The 24401-nt window shown below is 41.0% G+C and overlaps 1 protein-coding gene across 3 annotated transcripts in view; it reads right to left on the reverse strand.

Moving 5' to 3' along the window:
• The window catches only part of itchb (itchy E3 ubiquitin protein ligase b), a 69085-nt gene that overhangs the window by 22078 nt on the left and 22606 nt on the right, over positions 1-24401 (reverse strand). Inside the window, exons 4-13 of one of the 3 annotated variants that reach the window (XM_084334008.1) lie at positions 17019-17143; positions 14494-14631; positions 12748-12793; positions 11853-12034; positions 9785-10022; positions 3725-3820; positions 3442-3616; positions 2933-3002; positions 2640-2724; positions 1355-1483 (exon numbers count right to left, since the gene is read on the reverse strand). In XM_084334008.1, coding sequence (XP_084190134.1) covers positions 1355-1483; positions 2640-2724; positions 2933-3002; positions 3442-3616; positions 3725-3820; positions 9785-10022; positions 11853-12034; positions 12748-12793; positions 14494-14631; positions 17019-17143 — 1284 coding nt within the window. Of the gene's footprint in view, positions 1-1354; positions 1484-2639; positions 2725-2932; positions 3003-3441; positions 3617-3724; positions 3821-9775; positions 10023-11852; positions 12035-12747; positions 12794-14493; positions 14632-17018; positions 17144-24401 lie in introns of all 3 variants that reach the window. The other 2 variants (XM_084334007.1, XM_084334009.1) reach the window with 2 other exon arrangements.

Below are 24401 nucleotides of genomic sequence, written 5' to 3' on the forward strand. Positions count from 1 at the left end.
AAGAGGACTGGTTTCTAACCGTTAGAGTTAACCCCTCCCCCACCTAACACCTTCCAGGTGACCTGCAGGAGAGCAGGGTTGTGGCTTTGTTATTATGGTGTCTATTAGGTGTTTGCAGTTTGATTTATTCCCTAAGATGATGTGGCCACTGTCAATATATGAAGTGCCAATATCGGTGAGATTGGTTAATTTGTACATTAGGGAATGGCTAGGAGTTCCTCTGTGTATTAGTAGTGTGGCATTGTATGGGAAAGGCATTCTCCAGCTACCAGTAACAAGTCTAACAGAGGAGTGTAAGTGTGTGAAGGTGAGAACAGAGTTGTTGTTATCAGGGAGCAAAGATACAGTAGTTAGTAAGTCGCGTCTGTGTGACAAGGGCTTGTGATTAGCGGAGTAGACTGGCACAGTGAATCGCAGCTCTTTTATAATCACAGGTAGAGCCTGATATGCATGTATGATATGTACAGATACATTACACAAACAATCAATTGATCATATTGATTAAAGGAGAGGGAGGAGGGGAGAAACTGCGCAGTTAAGTTGCTCCGTTAAGTTGAACTCACCAACGTGTCTTGAGAGCTCATCGGCTTCCCAAAAAGTTCCTTTTGGTGATGTCACAGAAGAGAGCAGACCTCTAGCAGACACTATTTCTAACTAACTGCAGACACTATTTATAACTAACTAACTGCAGACGCTATTTCTAACTAACTGCAGACACTATTTCTAACTAACTGCAGACACTATTTCTAACTAACTGCAGACACTATTTCTAACTAACTGCAGACACTATTTCTAACTAACTGCAGACACTATTTCTAACTAACTGCAGACACTATTTCTAACTGCAGACACTATTTCTAACTAACTGCAGACGCTATTTCTAACTAACTGCAGACACTATTTCTAACTAACTGCAGACGCTATTTCTAACTAACTGCAGACGCTATTTCTAACTAACTGCATACGCTATTTCCTCAACTGTTTTCAACCGTTAGGAGGCCCACCTTGAGGAAAGTTGAAGAAATAGTAGAGGAAATAGTGTCTGCAGTTCGCTAGAGGTCTGCTCTCCTCTCTTTGACGTCACCCGGAAGAATTTCTCTGGGTGCAGATGTGGCTGAGCTCTCGAGACACAGAAGACGTTGGTCAGTTACATGTCCCATTATCACATGTCCTGCTCAGAACAGAACCATAGGAGCGAGTTACATGTCTGATTATCACATGTCCTGCTCAGAACAGAACCATAGGAGTGAGTTACAACATGTCCGATTATCACATGTCCTGCTCACAACAGAATTGTAGGATTAAGGCCAGGACATTGGGTGGTCTACAAAAGGTAGTAGAGTGAAAGACGTACAGTGATGATTTTCCAGTGCGAGGGTCGATGTAGGTGGTCGTTCTCCTGTTGTGGTCTACGAAGTAAGGGATGCCGTCCACGGTGAACCTCATCTCCCAGCCTTCTGGCAGCGGCTTCTCATTCAACAATCTGATCACAGAGATACAGGCAGGCGTGAGGAAATACCAAGCTACGGTGTCAATATCAGGAGAATTATCCCATTAATAAAACCCAGTACCAACATATAAGATAAGATAAGATAATCCTTTATTGATCCTCTTGGGGAAATGTGGGTATCATAGCAGCATGGGGGGATGGGAGGTACAGGTATGGGAAGGTTAATAGAAGAAAGACATAAATATAGGCAATTAAATTAAATCCGAATATAAAAATATGAGAAAAATAAACAGTGTAAACAATACAATTAACTCTGAATATAAATTAGAATATATATATAATATATATCATATCAGAAATGAAAGCGAAGCTAACTGAAGGAAAAATAACGGTGAAAAGCAGACTTTTATCTTTGATTTATATTTGATATCAGTACTTAAATTCTAAAGTAAATACCGTACTTTTCGGACTATAAGCCGCGGCTTTTTCCCCCATTTTTCGACCCTGCGGCTTATATAACGGTGCGGCTTATATGTGACTCGACGTGACCAAACCCGAAAATGTAAAAATCAAAATATAGCTTTTTTGACTGCATTGAAATGTTATTTATCTGTTCCCTTATTTGCTAAACTTAATACAACTTGTAAATGAGTTAATTCTTGTTATTTGTCCGACAGTATTGTGTCCCAATGCTAATTACATATGGTAATTAAACATTAAAACACCTGCGGCTTATAGTCCAGTGCGGCTTATATATGTACACATCATTCAATTTAGCTGCTGCGGCTTATAGTCAGGTGCGGCTTATAGTGCGAAAAGTACGGTAAACATGTAAGCTATGCTCCAAATTGAGAAAGTAGTTAATGGTGCAAAGTGGAATTAATACAGTTGTAGTAATGAATGAGACTTGAGTAAATATCCCTGAGTTTGACTAAATAAGATGTATAATTGGTTATTTTCAAGAAGAAAGGACAGAAAAGATCACCCATACTTTAAGATCAAGATAACGTCACTTCTCAAAGCCATGTCCTCTTCGCTGCAGTCAGGTGAAAAAACCTTGTATCTGCAATTCTGATTATTTCACGTTTTTACTCGAATTGAAAGTTGACAGGGTGATCCGTGTTGTGAGCCTAAAGGACCTGATCCACCAGACGCCCACAGTCAGGCACACGGAGGTACAGCCACTAACCCTTGCGTGCGCGGATCCTCCCATTGTGTCGTCCTCGTATGGTGATGTACGAAATACACTCTCCCATTGCCGTCCGTTCTCTTCTCTGAAAAGACCATTCAAAACATTATTGTACAATTATGCCACATTGTTGTTGTTGTTTTCCCCCACAAACAACCAACTTGCAATGAACTAAGTATTTTCAAAGTCAAAACAACAAAAACAACAACAGGTGATTATGATTATCATTAAATGACAACCGTGGTCCATTTAATGCAGGTGCATCGGTGCAGGTGTGTGAACACAGTTCTTACCCCAGCCATGCGGCAGGGGGCCCAGGGGGTCAAACTCTTTATTCTGGGCGGCTGGGACCTGGTCTTGGAGCTAGAGAGCAACACAGAGAAGACAAATAGAAATATGGATTAAAGCCACAACGCCCTCAAACCAGAGAGGGAGATGGGGGGTGAGAGAAAGAGAAAGAAAGAGAGACAGAGTAAGAGAGAAAGAGAAAGAGAGAGAGAAGAGAAGAGAGGGAGATGGGGGGTGAGAGGGATACAGAGAAAGAGGGGGAAGGGGTAGAGAGGGAGACAGAGAGAGATAGAGATAAGAGAAAAAGAGGAGAGGGAGATGGGGGGTGAGAGGGATACAGAGAGAGACAGAGAAAGAGGGGGGAGGGGGAGAGACAAAAAACAGCGAGAGAGAGAGAGAGAGAGAGAGAGAGGAGAGAAAGAGATAGAAAGAGGGAATAGAGAAATAGAGAGAGAGAAAGTGGAGAGAAAGAATAAAAAGAAAAGAAAAATAACAATAAAAGAAGCACCCTCACCCCGAATATGAACCTCTGGTTGAACTGCTGCATGGCTCCCTGGAGCTGGCTGCGCTGGTGCTGCCACTGCTCGTAGTTACGCACCGTCTCCATGGTGGGGCGCTGCCACGTGGTGGTGCGCGTGATGTGGTCCACGAAGTAGACGCGTCCCATCGGGTCCACGCGACGCTCCCAGCTATAATAATAATAATAATAATACAGAGCATGCGGGTCAAATCAATCAATTATGAAACTTGGAAATATGAGAAATAAGAAAAGGACAAGGGTGACGGGGTTCTCTTACCCAGGTGGTAGAGGTTCAGGACGCTCCCAAGTCGTTCTCTTCTCCACGTGGTCCACAAAATACAGCCTGCCGTTCTGGTCCACTCTCTGCTCCCACCTGAGACAACACAACAACACACCCATATCAACATCAAGTCAGAGGATACGTGATCAACTCTCAGTGATCACTGTTAGGTATGGATTATATTTTTGTACAACTGAGCATTCTGGATTTTGTTTCATGATGAATCTAAAACATATATTGGTGGAAACATATATATATGGAAAACTAAAATGTGTGTGTTTGATTTCCTAATCTAATAAAATACACACAACCAATACACACAATACATATCTGCATACAGCGTATGTCAGGGGTTCCCAAACGTTTCAGGCCGCGACCCCCGAAATAACAGTGTCAAGAGAGCCGCGACCCCCACTATTATAGGAGGTAAAAAAAAATTAATATATCTTTTAAATTTTTTTTTAATAAATGGAAATGTATGGTTGAAACATACAAACGTTCAAACGCGCACACACACTAATAAGCATTGGAGGCTTTTAACCAGGGCCGGACTGGGGAAATCATTCAGGCCAGGAAATATAGTGCGAAATATAGTCAGGCCACTTTTTAAGCGGGGGGTCCCCCACCAGGACATTTGGTTACAAAGACTTAATTTCCTGCATTCTGGTGTAGGCATTTTTTTATTTGTACCCTTTAATAATAATAATAATTTATAATTTATTATAATTTAATTTATTATAAAGGCTAGCATATGTATGATTAGCAACAACACTGATTTCGATGGATTTTTTGTTTTTTGTAAGGGTCCCGCCTCCACCAATCACATGCGGCTCCCTTTGTGTGTGTGTGTGTGTGTGAGCAAGAGAGAGAGAGAGAGAGAGAGACAGTTCTCCAACTTGTGTGGGTTGCAGTGATCTCCTGGTTGTTCCCCACCTAGGTTATCTAACTATTGGCCTGGCCTGCTTCTAAGTTATATAATAATATACCGTAATTTTCGGACTATAAGCCGTGGCTTTTTCCCCCATTTTTCGACCCTGCAGCTTATATAACGGTGCGGCTAATCTATGGATTTTTTCAGCTAACTGGGCGCGCTCCCTCAGCTCTGTGACCGTCAGATCAGACTCCTAAATCTGCTGCAGCAGTGCACGCCTTGCCCCTCCTCCTCCCCCTCACAGACCCACGTCAACAAACCATTACGGCAAGAGTCTAGTGCAGGGGTGGCCAACCAGTCAGAGACTAAGAGCCACAAAAAAATTACTGTGGTACCACAAAGAGCCACACCATATACCAGCGTTTCTCAACCTTTTTTTTCAGTCACGGCACCCTTCATGTGTTTATAGGTCTCACCCTCTGGCCTCTGAAGTTGCTAATGTCTTTTTTATTTGGGCCTCACAGGGTTAAAAGTACCCTGTGAGACCCACGGTTGCAAAATTACAAAATCACTTTTAGCCATTTAAAAAAATAATGTTTATTTAAAAAAATTTAAAGGGGAACTATTTTACTATTTCTTTCACTATTTGGGCACTTTTACACAATTCCTGTGAGTCTATGGAACACCTAGGTTTTTTTTTTTTTTAAATGCATTGTTTTGTATTTCTAATCAAGTACTAAAAACCGCATTTTTCTACCTCAAGATCTTAAGCCGTTTTGAGGCTGGGCTCCAACCACTGTGTGGCCTGGTGCCAACTGCCACATCAACTGCCACATTATTATGCAGCTGAGAAATCTCTGACATCACAGATATGCACATTTTCAGATGACTCAGTTCAGTGAGGGTGAATATTGTGAGAGGAGAATTGGAAGAATTCGCCAATATGAGAATTAGAGACATATATCCTATTAATATAAGTCCACATAGCTAAGAAACAATGGTAAACACTGAAAAAAGCCATTTATAAGATAGTTCCCCTTTAAGCACATGTATAGTCAATTGGTCCTGTTGTTCAGCCTCACAATGCTATTTGATAGTAAATGTGTTTATATGTCCCACCCTCTGGCCTCTGAAGTTGCTAATTTCTTTTTAATTTGGGCCTCACAGGGTTAACCTCTTAAGCCCGAGATATACAGTAAAAGTGTATATTTTCAGCATTATGTTTGTTTACCAATTATTTTAACTGTTATTAGTGAAATATAAGATTATAGAAATCTCAGGGCATTGAGTCGGAAACCGGCGCATATTGACAGGAGGAAGTGGCACAGCCAGAAGTGAGTGTAGTCTTTTGAAGGAAGAGACGCAGGGCTTTCAAATTTTGAAAAACTACCCTACCCAGCTCACACCAGCCCCTGTCAATCATCTGACTTCTGGATTTACTTTTTAATTTCTCTTATTTTTTGGGATTATCTCCCACAAACCTGAACGTTATTGTCATAAAACAGAACGCAGTTAGTTTCTCTACCTTTCTGTGAACGTCTTGCAAAAAACGGTGTTGCAATATGATGAAAATGGTGGAGAAATTTACATTATAAAAAAGATGGCAGAATTCAGTACTGTATCTACAAAACCTTCTGTTTAATCATCTTCCCTTTATTCATTTGCTTAGATTTTTCAGGTCTGGTCAATTTTAGCTTGGTGTTATTTACAGTCAAAGATAAAAAAAAATTTAAATAGAATTGATATTCTCCTTTGGTTCATTACAATTTACTCAAGCCTAGTAACAGACACACTATTTCTGACACTGATCCATATATGTCCCTAGATTCAGATACCAAGAACATGCAAATGGACCATTTAAAAAAAAATTGTAAATGTTTATTCTACGTCCTTATGGAATGAGTGACATAAAAAAAAAAAAAAGTAAAAAAAAAAAAAAAGTAAAAAAAAAATAAAATTTTTTTTTATTTTTTATTTTTTTTTATTTTTTTTTATGGATGGAAGAGCCGCACATTGACGGGCAAAGAGCCGCATGCGGCTCGCGAGCCGCGGGTTGGCCACCCCTGGTCTAGTGTATGAGCAGCTCAGAGCTCCTCTTTCAACATAACTGAAGCATTAAACAAAATGACCCAATCAACGAACTACTCACTTTAGTTTATTAATGCATGAGGCGTTGTCTAATGTTATCTAGCTACTGATGGCTCCTGATATCATCAGTTTGGCATTCAATTTCGCAGGTGCTGGCTAACTGGCTATCGTTCTGTGAGCTGGCGTTGGTACCTGGCTGGCTAACTAGCGTGGCTATCGTTCTGTGAGCTGGCGTTGGTACCTGGCTGGCTAACTAGCGTGGCTATCGTTCTGTGAGCTGGCGTTAGTACCTGGCTGGCTAACTAGCGTGGCTATCGTTCTGTGAGCTGGCGTTAGTACCTGGTTGGCTAACTAGCGTGGCTATCGTTCTGTGAGCTGGCGTTGGTACCTGGCTGGCTAACTAGCGTGGCTATCATTCTGTGAGCTGGCGTTGGTACCTGGCTAGCGCTAACTAGCGTGGCTATCGTTCTGTGAGCTGGCGTTGGTACCTGGCTGGCTAACTAGCGTGGCTATCGTTCTGTGCGCTGGCGTTAGTACCTGGCTGGCTAACTAGCGTGGCTATCGTTCTGTGAGCTGGTGTTAGTACCTGGCTGGCTAACTAGCGTGGCTATCGTTCTGTGAGCTGGCCGTTAGTACCTGGCTGGCTAACTAGCGTGGCTATAGTTCTGTGAGCTGGCGTTAGTACCTGGCTGGCTAACTAGCGTGGCTATCGTTCTGTGAGCTGGCACCTGGCTGGTGCTAACTAGCGTGGCTATCGTTCTGTGAGCTGGCGTTAGTACCTGGCTGGCTAACTAGCATGGCTAGCGTTCTGTAAGCTGGCGTTAGTACCTGGCTGGCTAACTAGCGTGGCTATCGTTCTGTGAGCTGTCGTTGGTACCTGGCTGGCTAACTAGCGTGGCTATCGTTCTGTGAGCTGGCGTTAGTACCTGGCTGGCTAACTAGCATGGCTATCGTTCTGTAAGCTGGCGTTAGTACCTGGCTGGCTAACTAGCGTGGCTATCGTTCTGTGAGCTGGTGTTAGTACCTGGCTGGCTAACTAGCGTGGCTATCGTTCTGTGAGCTGGCGTTGGTACCTGACTGGCTAACTAGCGTGGCTATCGTTCTGTGAGCTAGCGTTAGTACCTAGCTACCATTACGGTTTAAACAAAAATGTTAATAAATGGGAGCTTCCTCAAACAGCCATCTCTTTCCCGACAATCCCCTCTGTGCACGAACCCTTACATATGGTAATTAAACATTAAAACACCTGCGGTTTATAGTCCAGTGCGGCTTATATATGTACACATCATTCAATTTAGCTGCTGCGGCTTATATTCAGGTGGGCCTTATAGTCCGAAAATTATGGTATATATATATATATTTTTTTTTTGGGAAATCTTTTTTTTTTTATTATTATTATTATTATCATCTGGCTACCCCCCCCCCCCCCCCCCCCCCCCCCACACACACACACACGCGCCGGCTCGCGACCCCCTACCCCCACTTTGGGAACCCCTGGCGTATGTAACAACAAAAACAACATCTCCAACTAAATCAAATAAATCACAGAATACACTACATTCATAGATCACAGACCATCAATCAAAGCATGACTCATCCATCTACAAATTATTCTGAAAACATTTGAGTTAAGTTCAGCCTGTTGTTGTGACAATGACACTACATTTGCACAAAAGGATTCAGCTTTTTATTTATAAAACTAAACTTTAGAGCCAGAAACCAAAGAGACAACTAGATAGAGGATGAGGATGACATTATGATGGCAGTAGAAACGGTTGTCAGATTACCAGATGAAAGCTTATCTAGTCTTTGTATTTTTTTGTATATTTGTTGAGGACTTGATGTGCAATGCATTTATTGCGTTATATTTTCAATGTTAGCACCTTTATTAATCATTTACCTGAACACAAGGCACTGTAAATTCACACACAGTGTGATTTCTCCTTTTCAGTAAGTTATAAATGAATGAATGTTTACTGGGGCTGCCTCTCTAAATTGATCAGCTGACTAACCGGTCATTAGGGTCTATGTCAACTGAGACGTTTTCAGTTGGTTAAAGGATAACTCCAACATTTTGGGAAATTAGCTTATTTAACATCTTCCCTGGAGTTAGACAAGAAGATACATACCTTTTTTGTCTCTGTGCGTGCATTTAGCTTTGGGAACAGACGCTCCGTTAGCATAGCTTAGCTTCATCACTGGAAGTGAGGCGGGACAGTACCCCGACGTTCCCTACAGGTTTGTTGATATTCTCATTCCTTCAAAGGATCTGAACCGATTGAAGTTTATGGATACCATGACTTAAAATCCTCTTACCTTGACGATTAAAAGCCTCCCCAATTTAGAAAACAGTAATCCAATGGCTGGTATTGATAATATACTACTAACTGCTGCACGCTCGGAGCTAACCGGAGCTAACGCAGAACAGGATGTGTAAAGCAAATATAATGACTTCCTTTCTGGGGTTTTCAAAATAAAAGTGCAACGTTTATAGCAGCGGAAAATGTTTATTTTGTACATTATCTAACGTTAACACGAACCTAAACTAACGTTACAACTAACCTAAAGTTAGTTTAGGTTAAAAAAAAAAAAAAAAAATCAATCGGTTCAGATCCTTTGAAGGAATGAGAATATCAACAAACCTGTAGGGAACGTCAGGGTACTGTCCCGCCTCACTTCCAGTGATGAAGCTAAGCTATGCTAACGGAGCGTCTGTTCCGTAAGCTAAATGCACGCACAGAGACAAAAAAGGTATGTATCTTCTTGTCTAACTCCAGGGAAGATGTTAAATAAGCTAATTTCCCAAAATGTTGGAGTTATCCTTTAATAGTTTTTATGCTGCATAAGAACGTTTCTGACATCACAATAATATTCCCAAATATGCATTGGTCTTTATTATTTAGATTTAGATTTAGTGAAGTTCTTTCACATGACTGCGTTCACAGAAGGACCAATACAGGACATTTCATTTTACATATCTGTTGATCCTATGACTATAACCGACAGCAGATAAATTATCACAAGCCACTGTGGAAAACAGTATCAACTCAATATTAAATGGAATGGATATTAAATGGAATTGTATCTACCCGACGAACCCTGGAGGTAGCGGTCCAGTGTTGACAGCGGGAACACTGGCCGCTGGGGCAACACCGCTAGCTGGCGGTCTTGGTACGGTGCCGGGCCCAGAGGTGGAGGCAGAGCCGTTTTCCTGGGCCACAGCCGGGGGGCTGGGGTCTGGGCCCGCGGAGGCTCCAGAGGCCGGGGTCCGAACCGGGGTGTCTGAGCCTGAGGGGCCGTCGCTGCCGTCAGCCAGCAGAGAGCCATTGGAGGACGCTGGGAGGAGAGAGGACATTGTGAGCCATCGGGAAATGCAACGTTCAGAGATCTCACAGCGCAGACGATCCAGACAGAGGATGTTCAAACGTAAACTTCATTAGCCATGTCCTTCAAACAACAGTTCAACTAAAGATTCTCAGTGGGAAGTTAAGCTCAAAGAGGGGGTAATCAAAATAACTGAGGTTTTCTAAATAATACTTTTAATCATCAGAAGGCCTTGCTTCCTTCACTACTAAACGAGTACACTGAAACAGTGCTAGACTTTGCTGGTACTTAACTCTGGTAGAAGAAACAATCCCCTCCACCACAATTAAGAGTTTTCCCAAACCAAAAGCCCTGGGTAGATAAATCCTTGGTGAGGCTCTGGAAGCGCGCACCTCAGCCTACAACACTGGGCTCGTGACAGGCAACATGAACGAGCACAAGGCGGCGAAATACAACATAAGGAGGACAGTAATAGAGGCAAAAAGGCGACACAGGGATAAGGTGGAACTTCAATTTGAACAGGCTGATTCCAGAGGTATGTGGCAGGGCCTCAAAACGATGACAGATTACAAAAGGCACCTCCCACAAGCTGAACAATGATATCGTCCTGGCGGATGAGTTAAATACCTTCTATGCCAGGTTTGAGGCGGTGAATAACAACACCAGCCGACAGACCACTGAAAGAGAGGGGAGCCACTGCCGGTGGAGACTCCGTGTTCAGGATAACAGAACATGAGGTGAGCAGGACCTTTAAGAAAGTGAATATCAGGAAGGCAGCAGGACCGGACGGCATCCCCGGCCGCGTCCTAAAAAAGTCTGTGCCGACCAACTGGCCCCGGTATTCACTGACATATTCAACCTGTCCTTAGAACAGTCCGTCATCCCCACCGGTCTGAAAAAGTCCACCATTATTCCCTGTACCCAGAAAATGAAGTGCTTTGAGAAGCTAGTGAAGGGCTACGGCTGTTCCTCCCTCCCCAACACCCTGGACCCCCTGCAATTTGCATATCGCCCCAACAGGTCCATGCACACAGCAGCATCAAACCTGGACAAAAGGCAGGGGAACTATGTGAGAATGCTATTCATCGACTACAGCTCAGCATTCAATACCATAGTCCCCTCCAAACTCATAGCCAAGCTCAGGGACCTGGGCTTGAACTATGACCTCTGCCAGTGGGTCTTGGACTTCCTCACAGGAAGACCCCAGGTGGTGAGAGCAGGCAACTGCATCTCCTCATCCATCACCCTCAACACAGGCCCCCCCTCTAGTCACCCAAACAACTGCCTCTTTGAACTGCTGCAGTCAGGCAAGCGCTACCGGAGCCTCATGGCCAGTAGAGAGACTCAGAAGAAGCTTCTATCCCCAGGCCATCAGAATGCTCAATGACAATGACACTATGTATAACAATGTACACACTCACTTTAAACAAACACTCACCTTACCACTAACTTTAGACACTTTAACACACTTTATATATATATATTATAAGAGATTTGCACCACATTCATACCTCATTTGCACCCTACCCCAAGTTTTGTACCTCTGCATTCTACCTCACTGTTACTCAGTATTGTATTGACTTTACTTACTTTTTACTTCTTAATTATTTTTATTTTTATTTTTTAACTTACTTTCTCTTTACTGTATGTAGCACACTCTCAGGGGCTCATAAGAAACAAGCATTTGATTATAAAGTATACTGTATTTTGTTCTGACAAAAACAAACTTGAAACTGCCAGTATTGTATCATATATTTTAAATAAATTAATCAAATCATAACAAAATGTGTGATTTGCCAAATATTGAATCATATATCATAGTAGTAGCCTGCGGTTTCTGACCTGGCGAGGAGGTGGGTCGGCGTGGGGTGGGGGGAGGGGGTCTGGAGGGCCTGGGGGGCCTGAGAGGCCTGGAGCCCCCTGACGACACAGAGGGAGACCCTGTACCGTTCACCACCCGACGACCACTCGGCGACGACCTGTGTTCCACACCGTCTACTGCTGGAGAGCTATCCCTGCTCCGGCTGGGAGGAGGGGGCGAGAGAGAGAGAGAGACTTATTTGACTGAGAAGTCTTTCCCGCTCTTTAGGTTGGGACCACCCTGATATAAACACGTGGTCCCTCCGATTGCTGTCACCCACGAGAATGAAAGCTTTTTTCTCGCCGTCATACATTAAACATCCAATGTGAAATGCACACAATAATATTTATTTTCAGGTATACGTATAATAGGGATGGGCACCAGTAATGTCTTCCCAGATCGAGTATTTACTAGAGTAGTGCTCAAGTAATTGTTGTTTAAAGGGGAACTACCTTACTATTTCTTTCACTATTTGGGCAACTTTACACAATTCCTGTGAGTCTATGGAACACACCTGTAAAGTATTTTTAAAAAAAATGCATTGTTTTGTATTTTTATTTATTTTTTCAAATATATTTTTTTGGCGTTTTATCGCTTTATTTATTCTACTGGCAGTCCAGTAGAGAGAGACAGAGGAGGAATGGGAGACAGAGTGGGGGAAGACATTCGGCAAATAACGACAGGTTCGGGAGTCGAACCCGGGTCAGCCGTGTCGCGGCTGAGCGCGCTATGTGGTTCGCCACTGGGGCGCCCCATTGTTTTGTATTTCTAATCAAGTACTCTAAGCAGCATTTTTCCACTTCAAGATTTCAAGAACAGAAAAGAACAGTGGAGGCAGGCTGGAGAAATACCTGTGCTGTTGAACAGCTAGCGTACCTTATACTGTGATCTCCATTTTGTTGCAATTCCCCATTTGATGTACCTAGGACACAGAAACTACATGAATTAAGCATAACATTTCATAGGTACAATATAGACGGACAGGGTTCCAAGATTTTCTTTTTTAAAAGGTAAGAGATATACAAAAAAACGTAACATTTAAATATGAACATAATGGCAAATTGTATAGAATATGTGTATGTGTACATATACATGTGTACAAGTATAAGGATCTCTCCACAGGTACAAAATGTGACGTAAGTGCGTACAGGGTTGTAATAACATGTGTGCATTATTACAGTTATGTAACAGAAGGACATATATTCAGGTTAAAAGGTTCTATGTACATAGCAGATGTGCAAGGCTGCAGATAGAAACTAGTTAATCTTTGGCTCAGCGCACAGCTTATTCAACACATACACCCTCACATGTCTCAGTGACCCCCGACTCAATCTTTGATGTTTGCCCCTGGCCAAAATCAACTCAAGTGCTTTTTTTTTTTTTTTTTATCACTTCTTAATTTTAAGAACAACAGCAGAGGGAGGAGACTGATTATAATATTGTGTAGAATAACAGCAAACAGGAGACAAGATTATAATATTTTGTTGAATAAACAGCAGACAGAAGATTATATTATTGTGTAGAATAAACAGCAGACAGGAGACTGATTATAATATTGTGTAGAATAAACAGCAGACAGGAGACTGATTATAATATTGTGTAGAATAAACAGCAGACAGGAGATTATTATATTATTGTGTAAAATAAACATCAGACTGATTATAATATTGTGTAGAATAAACAGCAGACAGGAGATTATTATATTATTGTGTAGAATAAACAGCAGACAGGAGATTATTATATTAGATATTATATTAAAAAAGCATTTCATGTAAAAGTATTCTGTATTTTTGTATGACAACTAATGAAGAAACTTGAACTTGAACTTGAACAGGAGACTGATTATATTATTGTGTAGAATAAACAGCGGACTGATTATAATATTGTGTAGAATAAACAGCAGACAGCAGACTGATTATAATATTGTGTAGAATAAACAGCAGACAGGAGATTATTCTATTATTGTGTAGAATGAACAGCAGACGAGAGATTATTATATTATTGTGTAGAATAAACAGCAGACAGGAGATTATTATATTATTGTGTAGAATGAACAGCAGACGAGAGATTATTATATTATTGTGTAGAATAAACAGCAGACAGGAGATTATTATATTATTGTGTAGAATAAACAGCAGAGATTATTGTGTAATGTTAAGACGGAGTGGATCTAGCTCACTCTACATCAGTGGTTTTAAAACTGTATTGGGGACCCAACTCTTCAGAATAAATATTTCTACGATCCAAAAGTGATCTGGCAGATTATAGTCTTAAACTAATAGGATACAAAATGTATCCAGCTTGTAGACCATTAAAACAACTATCCTAGAGTGCTTTATTCAACATGTCTCTTTTTCAATGGACTTGAAAGGGCTTTGACTTCAACGTTTGTCTGAGGGAAGCAACAGTTGGAGGATCAAGAAAAGGAGGACGGGTTTGAGATATACAGTAGGTAAATTGTGTGCGACGATATCACAATATCATATGTCATCACGACATTGATGCGATTAGATAACGCAGTACTGTACAGTAATGAATCATCACCCCAACCCTAATACAGCCCTTAAAGCTGTAACCTTCCTCCCAACTGTTTGACCTCTCAGTGACCCCTGACTCACTCACCTTGTTGATGATTGGCCTCCGCTGTGGCAAACATCTCAGGGTCGACGGTCATTCCGTCCAGGCAGACAGACAGGTCTCCCACCACGTCAGACTGTTCCCTGTCTGCACTCAGCAGTAATGTCTGAACCACCTCTGTGACTGCAACGACACAATGGAGAGAGAGAACTGTTTTAATATGGACAATGGGTTTTGCCTAGTCTTTGTATTTGTTGAATTTGGCAGGCAGAACTATTATCTATGCGCTGTGGAATAATAATAATAATACATTCGATTTATAGTGCACTCTATATTTGGAAACCAAATATCAGAGTGCTACAGAGTAAAAACAGACTTTAAAAACATAGGCAATTAAAAAACAAGACATAAAAGCATAAAAAAAGTGATAAAACACACAAGGCATGTATAAAAAGGTTAAAACTAAGGGAAGGCTTTCGTGAAGAGGTACGTTTTAAGTCCTTGTTTAAAGGAAGCAGTGGCGTGTGGTGCTCTGAGGTAGTCAGGGAGGGCATTCCACAGGCGAGGAGCAGCCGAGCAGAAGGCCCGGTCGCCCATGGTGCGGAGCTTGGTCCTGGGGGGAAGGAGGCGGTTTGTGTTGGCGGAGCGAAGGTTACAGGTGGAGGGTTCTGGGGTGAGGAGATCTTTGAGGTAGGGGGGGGGGCATTTCCGTGGATGCATTGATGGGTCAGAAGGGATATTTTGTATTCAGTCCGGGTGGTGATGGTAGAATAAACCCTCTACCCTCTACTGGTAGAATAAATAAAATAAATAACGACACAGGTACTCTTGCCATTTGAAGTCTTCAGATTTATTCATAATAAAACACAAGATACTTGTGCCCTAATGATAAGGATAAGTGTCCAATGAAGAAACCCACATCCATTGCCAAAAGTTATTTCTAACATGCCTAAGAATAATTATTAGAGCCTAAACTATTTTTAGGGCCGATGCCGATATTATAAAAATAATTACTAGGCCAGAAATCCCATGGTGAAGTACCCAATGACTCCATGATGACAATTCATGGTGATCAATTATTGATGATGCAGCACTTCCTGCTTTGGTTAATAGACTTGGGCTTCTCAGTGGGAAAATAGGCTGTTCTTCAGACTTAGCTGGAGGCCACATGGTTGAGGGGTTACAGTGACAATGTGATTAAAAACAATAAGGAAACAAATCAGCTACTGTAAAAGATTGAAATTAAAATAAATAATAATAATAATAATAATAATAATAATAATAATAATAATAATAATAATAATAATAATAATAATAATAATAATAATAATAATAATAATAATAAGTGAGTTTGTTAAACAGCATTTTCTGCCAATTGTTTCGGCACAGTAACCCCAAAGTAACTCTACGTCTGATTACTAGGTTTGAGTGTTCCAGGGGATAACGGATTACAATTTATTTTTAAAACACAATGTCTTCCAGACTGAAGGTAACCTTACCAATCATAAGACGCGGTTAATGAACACAAGCAATGAAAACAAGCAATCTTCTATAATAAATTACATATCGAAAACCAACCTTCTATAATAAATTACATTTTGAAAGCAATATTCCCAATTATCTTTTATTTATTTTATTTAATAATCTGTAATGGATCACAACTTGAACATAACCTTCCCAATGGTGTTGTTGTTGTTGTTGTTGTTGTTGTTGTTGTTGTTGTTATGTAAGCTGTGGCATCAGAGGTGCCAGGGACAGTTACAGGTCAGAGCTTCACAAACACAAAGGTACACAACATAATCCCATAGATCACCGGGAGACACATGTGAGCCTGCAGTACACGTGGACATGAGCACACCTGCCTGTAAACAGCAGGGCTGTGCCAATATTATAACATTAAAATATTTTCCATGGTATAATGATTTTTGGCTGCATTTTTATTTATTATTATTGTTTTTTTATCTACTTTTTCTCCCCATTTTTCTATTTTTCTCCCTTCCCCAATTTCATATTGTCCAATTCTACCCTCCCCTGTCTCGAACATTGCTAGACCATGCCTCCCACAAGCCGGCTGCAATGTGGACCAAGCCTTGCATCACGTGTCCCCTCCGGTACTCGAGGAAGCAGCCGTCGCATCTTTTCACCTGCACAGTGCGATCTCTCAGCAGCGAGGGTCTGTGTGGGAGGGACACGCCGCCCCCGTCGCTTCCTGATTCTACTGCGCAGGCGCACCAACCGATCTGTAGGAGTCGCTGTCCACAACGTCCGATCCCCACCCACCAGCTTCCCACCCCCTAATACTGCCAATTGTATTAGTATGAACGACCAGCCAAGCTGGTAGCAACGCAGAGAGCTGGGCTCGAACCCAGCATCTCCTGCGTTGGTGGCGAGCGCCTCGCCCACTGCGCTACCTAGCCGCCCCAGCATTTATTTTTTTTTACGTGTGTGTGTGTGTGTGTTTTCATGTCATTGGGACTTGAGTGTGCTGCTGACCTCCAGCAAGTGTGCGTGTATGTGTGTGTGCATGCATATTGTGCTGTGTGCGCGCATGCATGTTTGTGTGTACTTACTTTTCATGTCGTTGGACTTGAGCGTGTCACTGACTTCCAGTGAGGCTATGCCCAGCAGCACGTCTGCCTTTAGAGTCTGGTGGCTCCAGACCCGGAACACCAGCCTGCTGAAGGGAGTCACAATCCTGTAGATGTGGGGCAGGGGGAAAAAGACAAACACCATATGTATTGGTTGATTAAAGTATGCACTGGTACATTTTGCAGTATGCCTCTGTGATTGAAAAGATAATGATTCGATGGAGCTGATGAAATAAAGATTAACTGGAATCAGAGAAAGGTGTTCGTTGTCTTTATTTGAATACGGCCGGACACAGTCTTGACAGAACAGAGGATTGTGCTGCGAGAGAGTGTGACATGACATTGAAATGCATGCGCTATATATGCTGTGCCCCCAAGTCTGGACCCATTTGGAGCCGTTGCAGAGGGGATCGAAAGTGTCATGTGCGGAAGTGGCACGGGAAAGCATTCACGGTTTAACGACTAAGGCCTCTTGAGACATAGCTATTGTCTGAGACATAGGCGTTTGTGGCTTAGCAGTTGCTTGTGTGGGTTCCATGACAGAGGGTGCAGTCGTACAGAAACAACTTTTGCGGATGGTAACATATCTGTCATTTCACCCTCTCCAAATTGTTCTGTCCATCAAAACAGAAATGTTTCTGACCATCGTAACAGTAACATAATATATAATATATATTACATATATAATTACTTTTTGTATGAATGCATTTTACTGTAATGTATTGTATTTCTATGTTCAGGACCCCAGGAAGACAAGAGGCACACCTAGGTGGCGCGTCTAATGGGGATTCTAAAATAAACAAATAAATTAATTTGTACTAAACTAGGCTAGCTTGCAGCCAGATAGCTTTCTACTGAACGCACAGAGAGGAAATTGGTATCCATCTTCTTGTCTGACTCTGGAGAAGACAACTCCCGTTTAATATTCACTATAGCCTAGTAGCCCCCTATGAGGCCACCTAGACAACTTATGAGAGAGCTTATCAAATATTAGAAAATAAAATGGTGGTTTAAAAACGGTGTTGAAATAAATAAAACAAAAGGTTAAAACAATGAGTGCATCAGCTAGTGACTCACAAGTGACATTGAGTACATCACCGTGACAGCTGTTTAGCTAACACTGCCAGACAACCCCCTCCCCCCCAAGGGAAAGACATTTGTGGACCGAGGTCTGGTTACTGTCCCATAGTAAACACCTGTTATACAATATAACAGTTTCCCAGCAGGACACACTGAAACCCTAGAAAGACTCTAAATTAAAAAGGTTACAGTATGGACCGAGAGATTCAGAACAGGTTAAAATTAATATCACTTGACATCTGTTGTGCTATTATGTTGAGGTAAAGTGGACGATGCAAGGCTTCCATTACAAGTCACTATATCTACATCCATTCTGGGAGAAATATTTCTATATCCTCACACATTAATAATAATAATAATAATAATAATAATAATTAAATAATAATAATAATAATAATAATAATAATAATAATAATAATAATAATAATAATAAATTTGTATAGCACATTTCATACAAGAACTGCAGCCCATAGTGCTTCACAGCAGTAGAATAAACATAAAATGAGCATATAATAGACATAAAATGAGCATGTGTGATCCCATTTTCATATTAGCTAAGGAATTTAAATGATAATTAGACACCAGTGAAGTGCAGGTACATTTTGTCCGGTGTTGATAAGGCTGTCAATTCTAGCAGGCACATTGGCAGGCAGCCAGCCCTGTGTTCAGGCAGTAATTTCCATTGTAAAATCTACTTTGGCAGCTAAGAAACCAAACGACTAAAATGTTTTACTGTCCTGCACACCAGTCAAGTCTGTGATGATAACCACAGCTCTGGATGAAAACCATAACGGCCAAGCTGCTGAAACATTGTGTGCAGAGAATGAGATCCGTTTGTTCCATGGAGCCAATTCCTCTCTGCAAGTGTGGATACACTGCCAACTTTCTAATGAGGAACAATGGACCTTATTCACTAACATTTTCGTAAGTATCTTCATAATTATCTTTAAGAACTTCGTAAGAACAAACTTAAGAAAGATCCCAGTGGGATTTATGAACGCGTGAATATGTGTTCTTAACTCATTGAGCGCCACGCCCCTTCCGGGAAATTATAGCTAGATGGCCACCGCTTTAATCAATGGGAGGACGGGGATATTTGCGAGTGCTTAAAATATATCTTAAATTATGGCTATGGGTCTAATACACATGTCGCTTATCAATGAGTTGCTTGCAGTCAACATGTACAAAACGGATTGTTTTTTTCATCGGTAAATTTCCGTTTTATACCATTTTAAATACGAGTATAGTTTGTGATTTCTAGTCATTCCAGAGAAAGACGCGATAATAGCCCTTTATTGGAATACACAAAACACGTTGTCATTTTTCGGCTGATTTATGAATAGTTTTCAAATAAACGCTAGATTATCGATAGTATATGTGTCCTCATGCACGATACCGAAGCGGGCTGAAAAATCGCTTATCCGTGCATTGGTCGGCGCCAACGGCACGCACAGACACACACGCTCCGATGGCAGTGAAAGGAACATCTAATTAACCCAAGATTGCTAACATAGATTCCTTACCTCACATCTGATGTCCTGCAAAAAGATTCCTGATCGCCATTCCAAATATTGATCGCGTTTATTGATCCAACGTTATATATATCCAAAACACATCATCCACGCTGCTCAGAGTGTCCTCAGTCAATGTGGTAACACGATACTGCATGCCCGAGAAGGAAAACCTGGACCGGACTTTTTTTTTAATGCACATCCCCAGCCAATCCAATCCAATTATGTGCAATACCATCCAGGAGACGATAGGCGGTGGTATTTGCCCTTTTGCAAACTCAGACCCATTCCCAACGATATCATCAGGTTGGATGGATGAAAATGAATAGATATCGATAATAAAAGAAATAACGATTAAAACCTGACTATCGTTGTGATTGGTGCTCAAGCGTCGGCGAGTTAACCCGACTATCATCGTGACTGGCGTCCAATGAGTTAAGTAGCCAAAGTGTTCTCAGCTGCGCTCCCGGGAATGAGGAATGCAGCCAATTCTAAAATGGAATGTGCATTCAACAGAGTTGTAGTATTAATATGTTCAGTGATACAGGTAAAGTCCGGTAGTAAACATACTGGCCAGCAGAATATCTAGTAAGAGTACGTAAGGGATATGTAAAGATATATAGTATCTAAAGATATGGAAAAGGGATTATATATGCAGATTATATATATATATATAGTAAGAATAAATGAATATATATGGTATATACATGGTGCACCGGCCAGTAAACGCAGACCTAACTGTTCTAAGGAGTAGAACGTGACATCTTAGCGTGACATCTTATTTAGTAAGTGTCAATACGGCATGGGACAAGATAACTGGTGAGGTTAATGTGGTGTCAGGAGAGGAGCTCAGAACGGCTGAAGTGAAAAAGAAATGGGTTCATGTGAAATCAAGAGTCCAAAGACAAAATCGCAAAAAACACAGGAGAGAGAGATGCCGGCTACTGGAGGAGGAACAGCAGGCTCAGGGTTGTCTGAGGTGTGTCAGCTGCTGAGGCCACACGCGGAACACATCCAGCAGTCCGATGCTGCGCTCGACGGTGGAGCGAGTGCACGCATGGCTCTCATTGTAGGCCACATCCTGCTCCGTCTGGGGGTTGGCGAGTGGGGTCATTAACAGGGGGCCAGCCAGAGCATATCCGCGATTTCCTAATAAAACAAGTCTGGCCGTCGCAGATGATTTGAAGTGGTATGATTTGGAGTGGTATTGCTTTCTGTTGAGATATGGAAACGCATCTGGGGAGGGTGCCTTGATGTGCACTTGCGTGCAGTCAATTCCACCGATGGTGTTGGGCAGACCAGCAATGACATGAAATCTAGGGCTGACCTTCGAGTTTTTTTTTGGCATTCGAAGCTTCGGGGCCGAGATTCGATTTTAATTTGAAGTTTAGAGATTTAAAAATATATATATATATATATATTTAAAAAAAAAATTATGTTGTGGGACTTGTAAAGCACTTTGTTCAACTTTGTCAGTGCTGTAAAGTTTAAACCTTTTTAAATCTTAGACAAACGAAACACTTTGATTTTGATTTGATTTGAAGTCTTTATTTCGAACATGCAATGAATACAACAAACAATAACAAAAAAGAAAAACAACTCAATCTGCATGTTCGAAAAGGAGTAGGAAGAAGTATACACTTATTTAATCCTACCCCTTTTCCACTACTCAAATGAGTGTACTATTTTAAACATAAAAAAGAAAAGAAAAGAAAAGAAAAAAAATATATATATATATATGCAAAACAAAAAACAAAAACTATATATGTATAAAATAAAATAAAATAGAAAACAAAATAAAAATGTAAACAACCGTGAATATCAAGTCCCTTCTTCATCCCTGTACCTTGTGAACATAATTTCCTTGTACATCAGTTTGAATTGTCTCATGTTTGGACATTGCTTTAGCACCACATTTAGACTGTTCCACAGTTTCACTCCACATATTGAGATGCAGTGTTTTCTCATGGTAGTGCGTACGTTTAGCACCTTTAAATTGTGTTCTCCCCTCAGATTATAACCCCCCTCCCTATCAAAGAACAATTCTTGAATGTTTCTTGGAAGTGCATGACTTTTTGCTTTATACATTAATTGTGCCGTTTTAAATTCCACAAGATCATTTAACTTCAATGTCTTTGACTCCAGAAACAATATGTTAGTGTGATCACGATAACCTGCAATGTGAACTATCCTTATGGCCCTTTTTTGGAGTATAAAAAGTGGTTGTAGTGTAGACTTATAATTGTCTACACTACATGAACTTTGCGTTCATGAAATATTGTAAGCAGTCATTTGAGGCTTTATAAAAGCAGCACAATGAACACAAATCTGTCAGTGCCGAATCCGACCTCATCGTAAATAACAAACAGCATTGCTTGTTGTAGTTAACAAAGAGAGGCAGAGTTGATTTTGCAAAAATTTATTTTAAAATTTTAAAACAAATATATATATATTTTTTTTTTATATATTCAAATTTTATTTTCCCACTCGAATTCGAAGCTTCTAAGACAGCCCTAATGGAATCCTCTCTTGACTACTGTTGTTCAGTATATGGGAATTTGATGTATTGTGTGGCCAGTTATATGATTCCATCCACGACTCGCTGGAGGCCACGGCTGATGGGTGGCTGTGATATGCCACCCTGTCTCCTAGCTCCCTCTGGAATGTCCCAGAGGCTAAAAAGTCCAAGGGGGACTTGAGTGTCTGGTCCGGCTCCTCGGTGCTGTCTCCAGGGTATTGTGTATTACACAGCTAAATCAAATCAAATTTATTTGTAAGGCCCGACAACCAGTGTTGGGAAAGTTCACTTTCTACATGAACTAGTTCAGTTCACAGTTCACAAATTTTAAAATGAACTACCGGTAGTTCAGTTCATAGTTCATAATTGAAAAATTTGAACTAAAGTTCATGGTTTCAAAAATGAACTAATTTATAGTTTATAGTTATTTTTTCAATACGTTGCTGCAAGCTATTATTTGTCAAATGTATTGCCACAACCCATAATAGAACCACAGAATACTGGCATTTCCATAACGCTTTGCTGCCGCCCATTCAGTCCACACTAGTAGCAGCTGCAGCTTTCATCTCTACAGTATATTTTCAAAAACATGAGGAAAAACGAGCTGCTTGAATAGTCTTTATTAAGTATAATAATCTAAATATACTTAAAGTACCAAAAGTGAAAGTAGTCATTGTGCAAACATATAAACATGTGCCGACAATCCAAACATAACTCTGTACTAACACAACACGAGGTAGGAACCAGGCTGAGGTATGAAACTAAGGTTGTACCTCAAAGTTCAATATTCAAAGTGCAAAACATTTACTGACTTTAACTAAAACTCTTTTAAATGCTCATACACCGACGTCGTAGAGTCTGACTCTGAGCGAGTGCAGAGCCAAGTGCGAGTGCTGCTGCTCTACTACCAGACTCCCCGAAGCTCCGCCCAGAGCGATTGCCAGAATGGGTGGTTTTCCGCATTATTTTAAAGCATGTTTACGGTGTGTTTTAACTGGGTTTTCGGCTGAAAGGCATATGAAATCTGGCACACTTTTGAACGCCGTTATAATATAGTGCTGCGAATGAACGCACTTTTGAACGCCGTTATACAGCGCTGAGAATGAACGCGTTCTCAATTACGTTCATCTAGCGGAAAAAACACCTGTTCAGTTCACGTTCGCCAAAAATACGAACGCGTTCACGAACGATCGTTCATTGAACGCGTTCAGGTACATCACTGCCGACAACACACGTTAATGTCCCCATGGGCCGGACACGTCTTCTTTAAACAAGTCAAGAAGAAACATAACAATAAGTCAAGAACAAAACAAGAACACCATAAGGTCCAACAAATTTAAAATAAATGCAAAATAAATGAATGCAACACTCCCAGACATACCACACGCGAAGGTAAGGAAAAACTCACTAAAACCTAACAATAGGAACAAATGCACCACAGGCAATGTGGAGGAGAGAAACCTTAGAAGGGCCATTCAAGGGGGGGGATCTCCCTTCTTAGATGTCGGTGATAGTAGTGTTGCAGACTAACAGTTGGTAAGCATGCACTCGTGTGTAGTGAAACACAGATGAGTGCATGCAATAGCAACTGAACATTTTGAAAAATTAGAACAGGTCTTGGTAACCTGAAGCCTCCCACTAGGTACACATCGCTCACCGCTCCCTCCTCCCCTCCCTCCTCCCCTCCCTTTTAAATAGTGCAACGGATCACTGATTATTGGATGGCATGGTTCAATTTACATGATTTATGGAATGTTTCACCACTGGCTCTTACAATGTGCACACTAAGCAATGTATAATTATTTATTTTGAATAATAATAAAAGTAAAAACAATATACAAGATGGTATATGGGCTATTAATACAAAATGCCAAATATATAGTGTACATGAAAGGAATGGCATCTGCTAACAGCAGAATGTAGATGTGTCCATTCTATTCCACTATAGCTATATATGTGTGATAAAATGTAGTTCTTATTTATATATTTTATTCATTCACTACCATTTGGGGTGTTTGTGTAGTGCTTTTATTTATTTTAGGACATCATGATGCCTCATTGAATCATGACTATAAATGTAAAACGTAATTGTTAATGATAAATATTCTTGTATTTATTATTATTGTAATTATTTAAATCCGAGGATGTCTGTAGAATCGACGTGAACGCAATCACCAATGATTTCTCACAAATTAATCCTTTAAGAACACAGGTGCACACCAATCTGGCCTAGTATCTACAACTGCTTTTCCACGT

Source organism: Notolepis coatsorum (genome assembly GCF_963971535.1).
Source record: "Notolepis coatsorum genome assembly, chromosome: 17".
Classification (NCBI taxonomy): Eukaryota; Metazoa; Chordata; class Actinopteri; order Aulopiformes; family Paralepididae; genus Notolepis; species Notolepis coatsorum.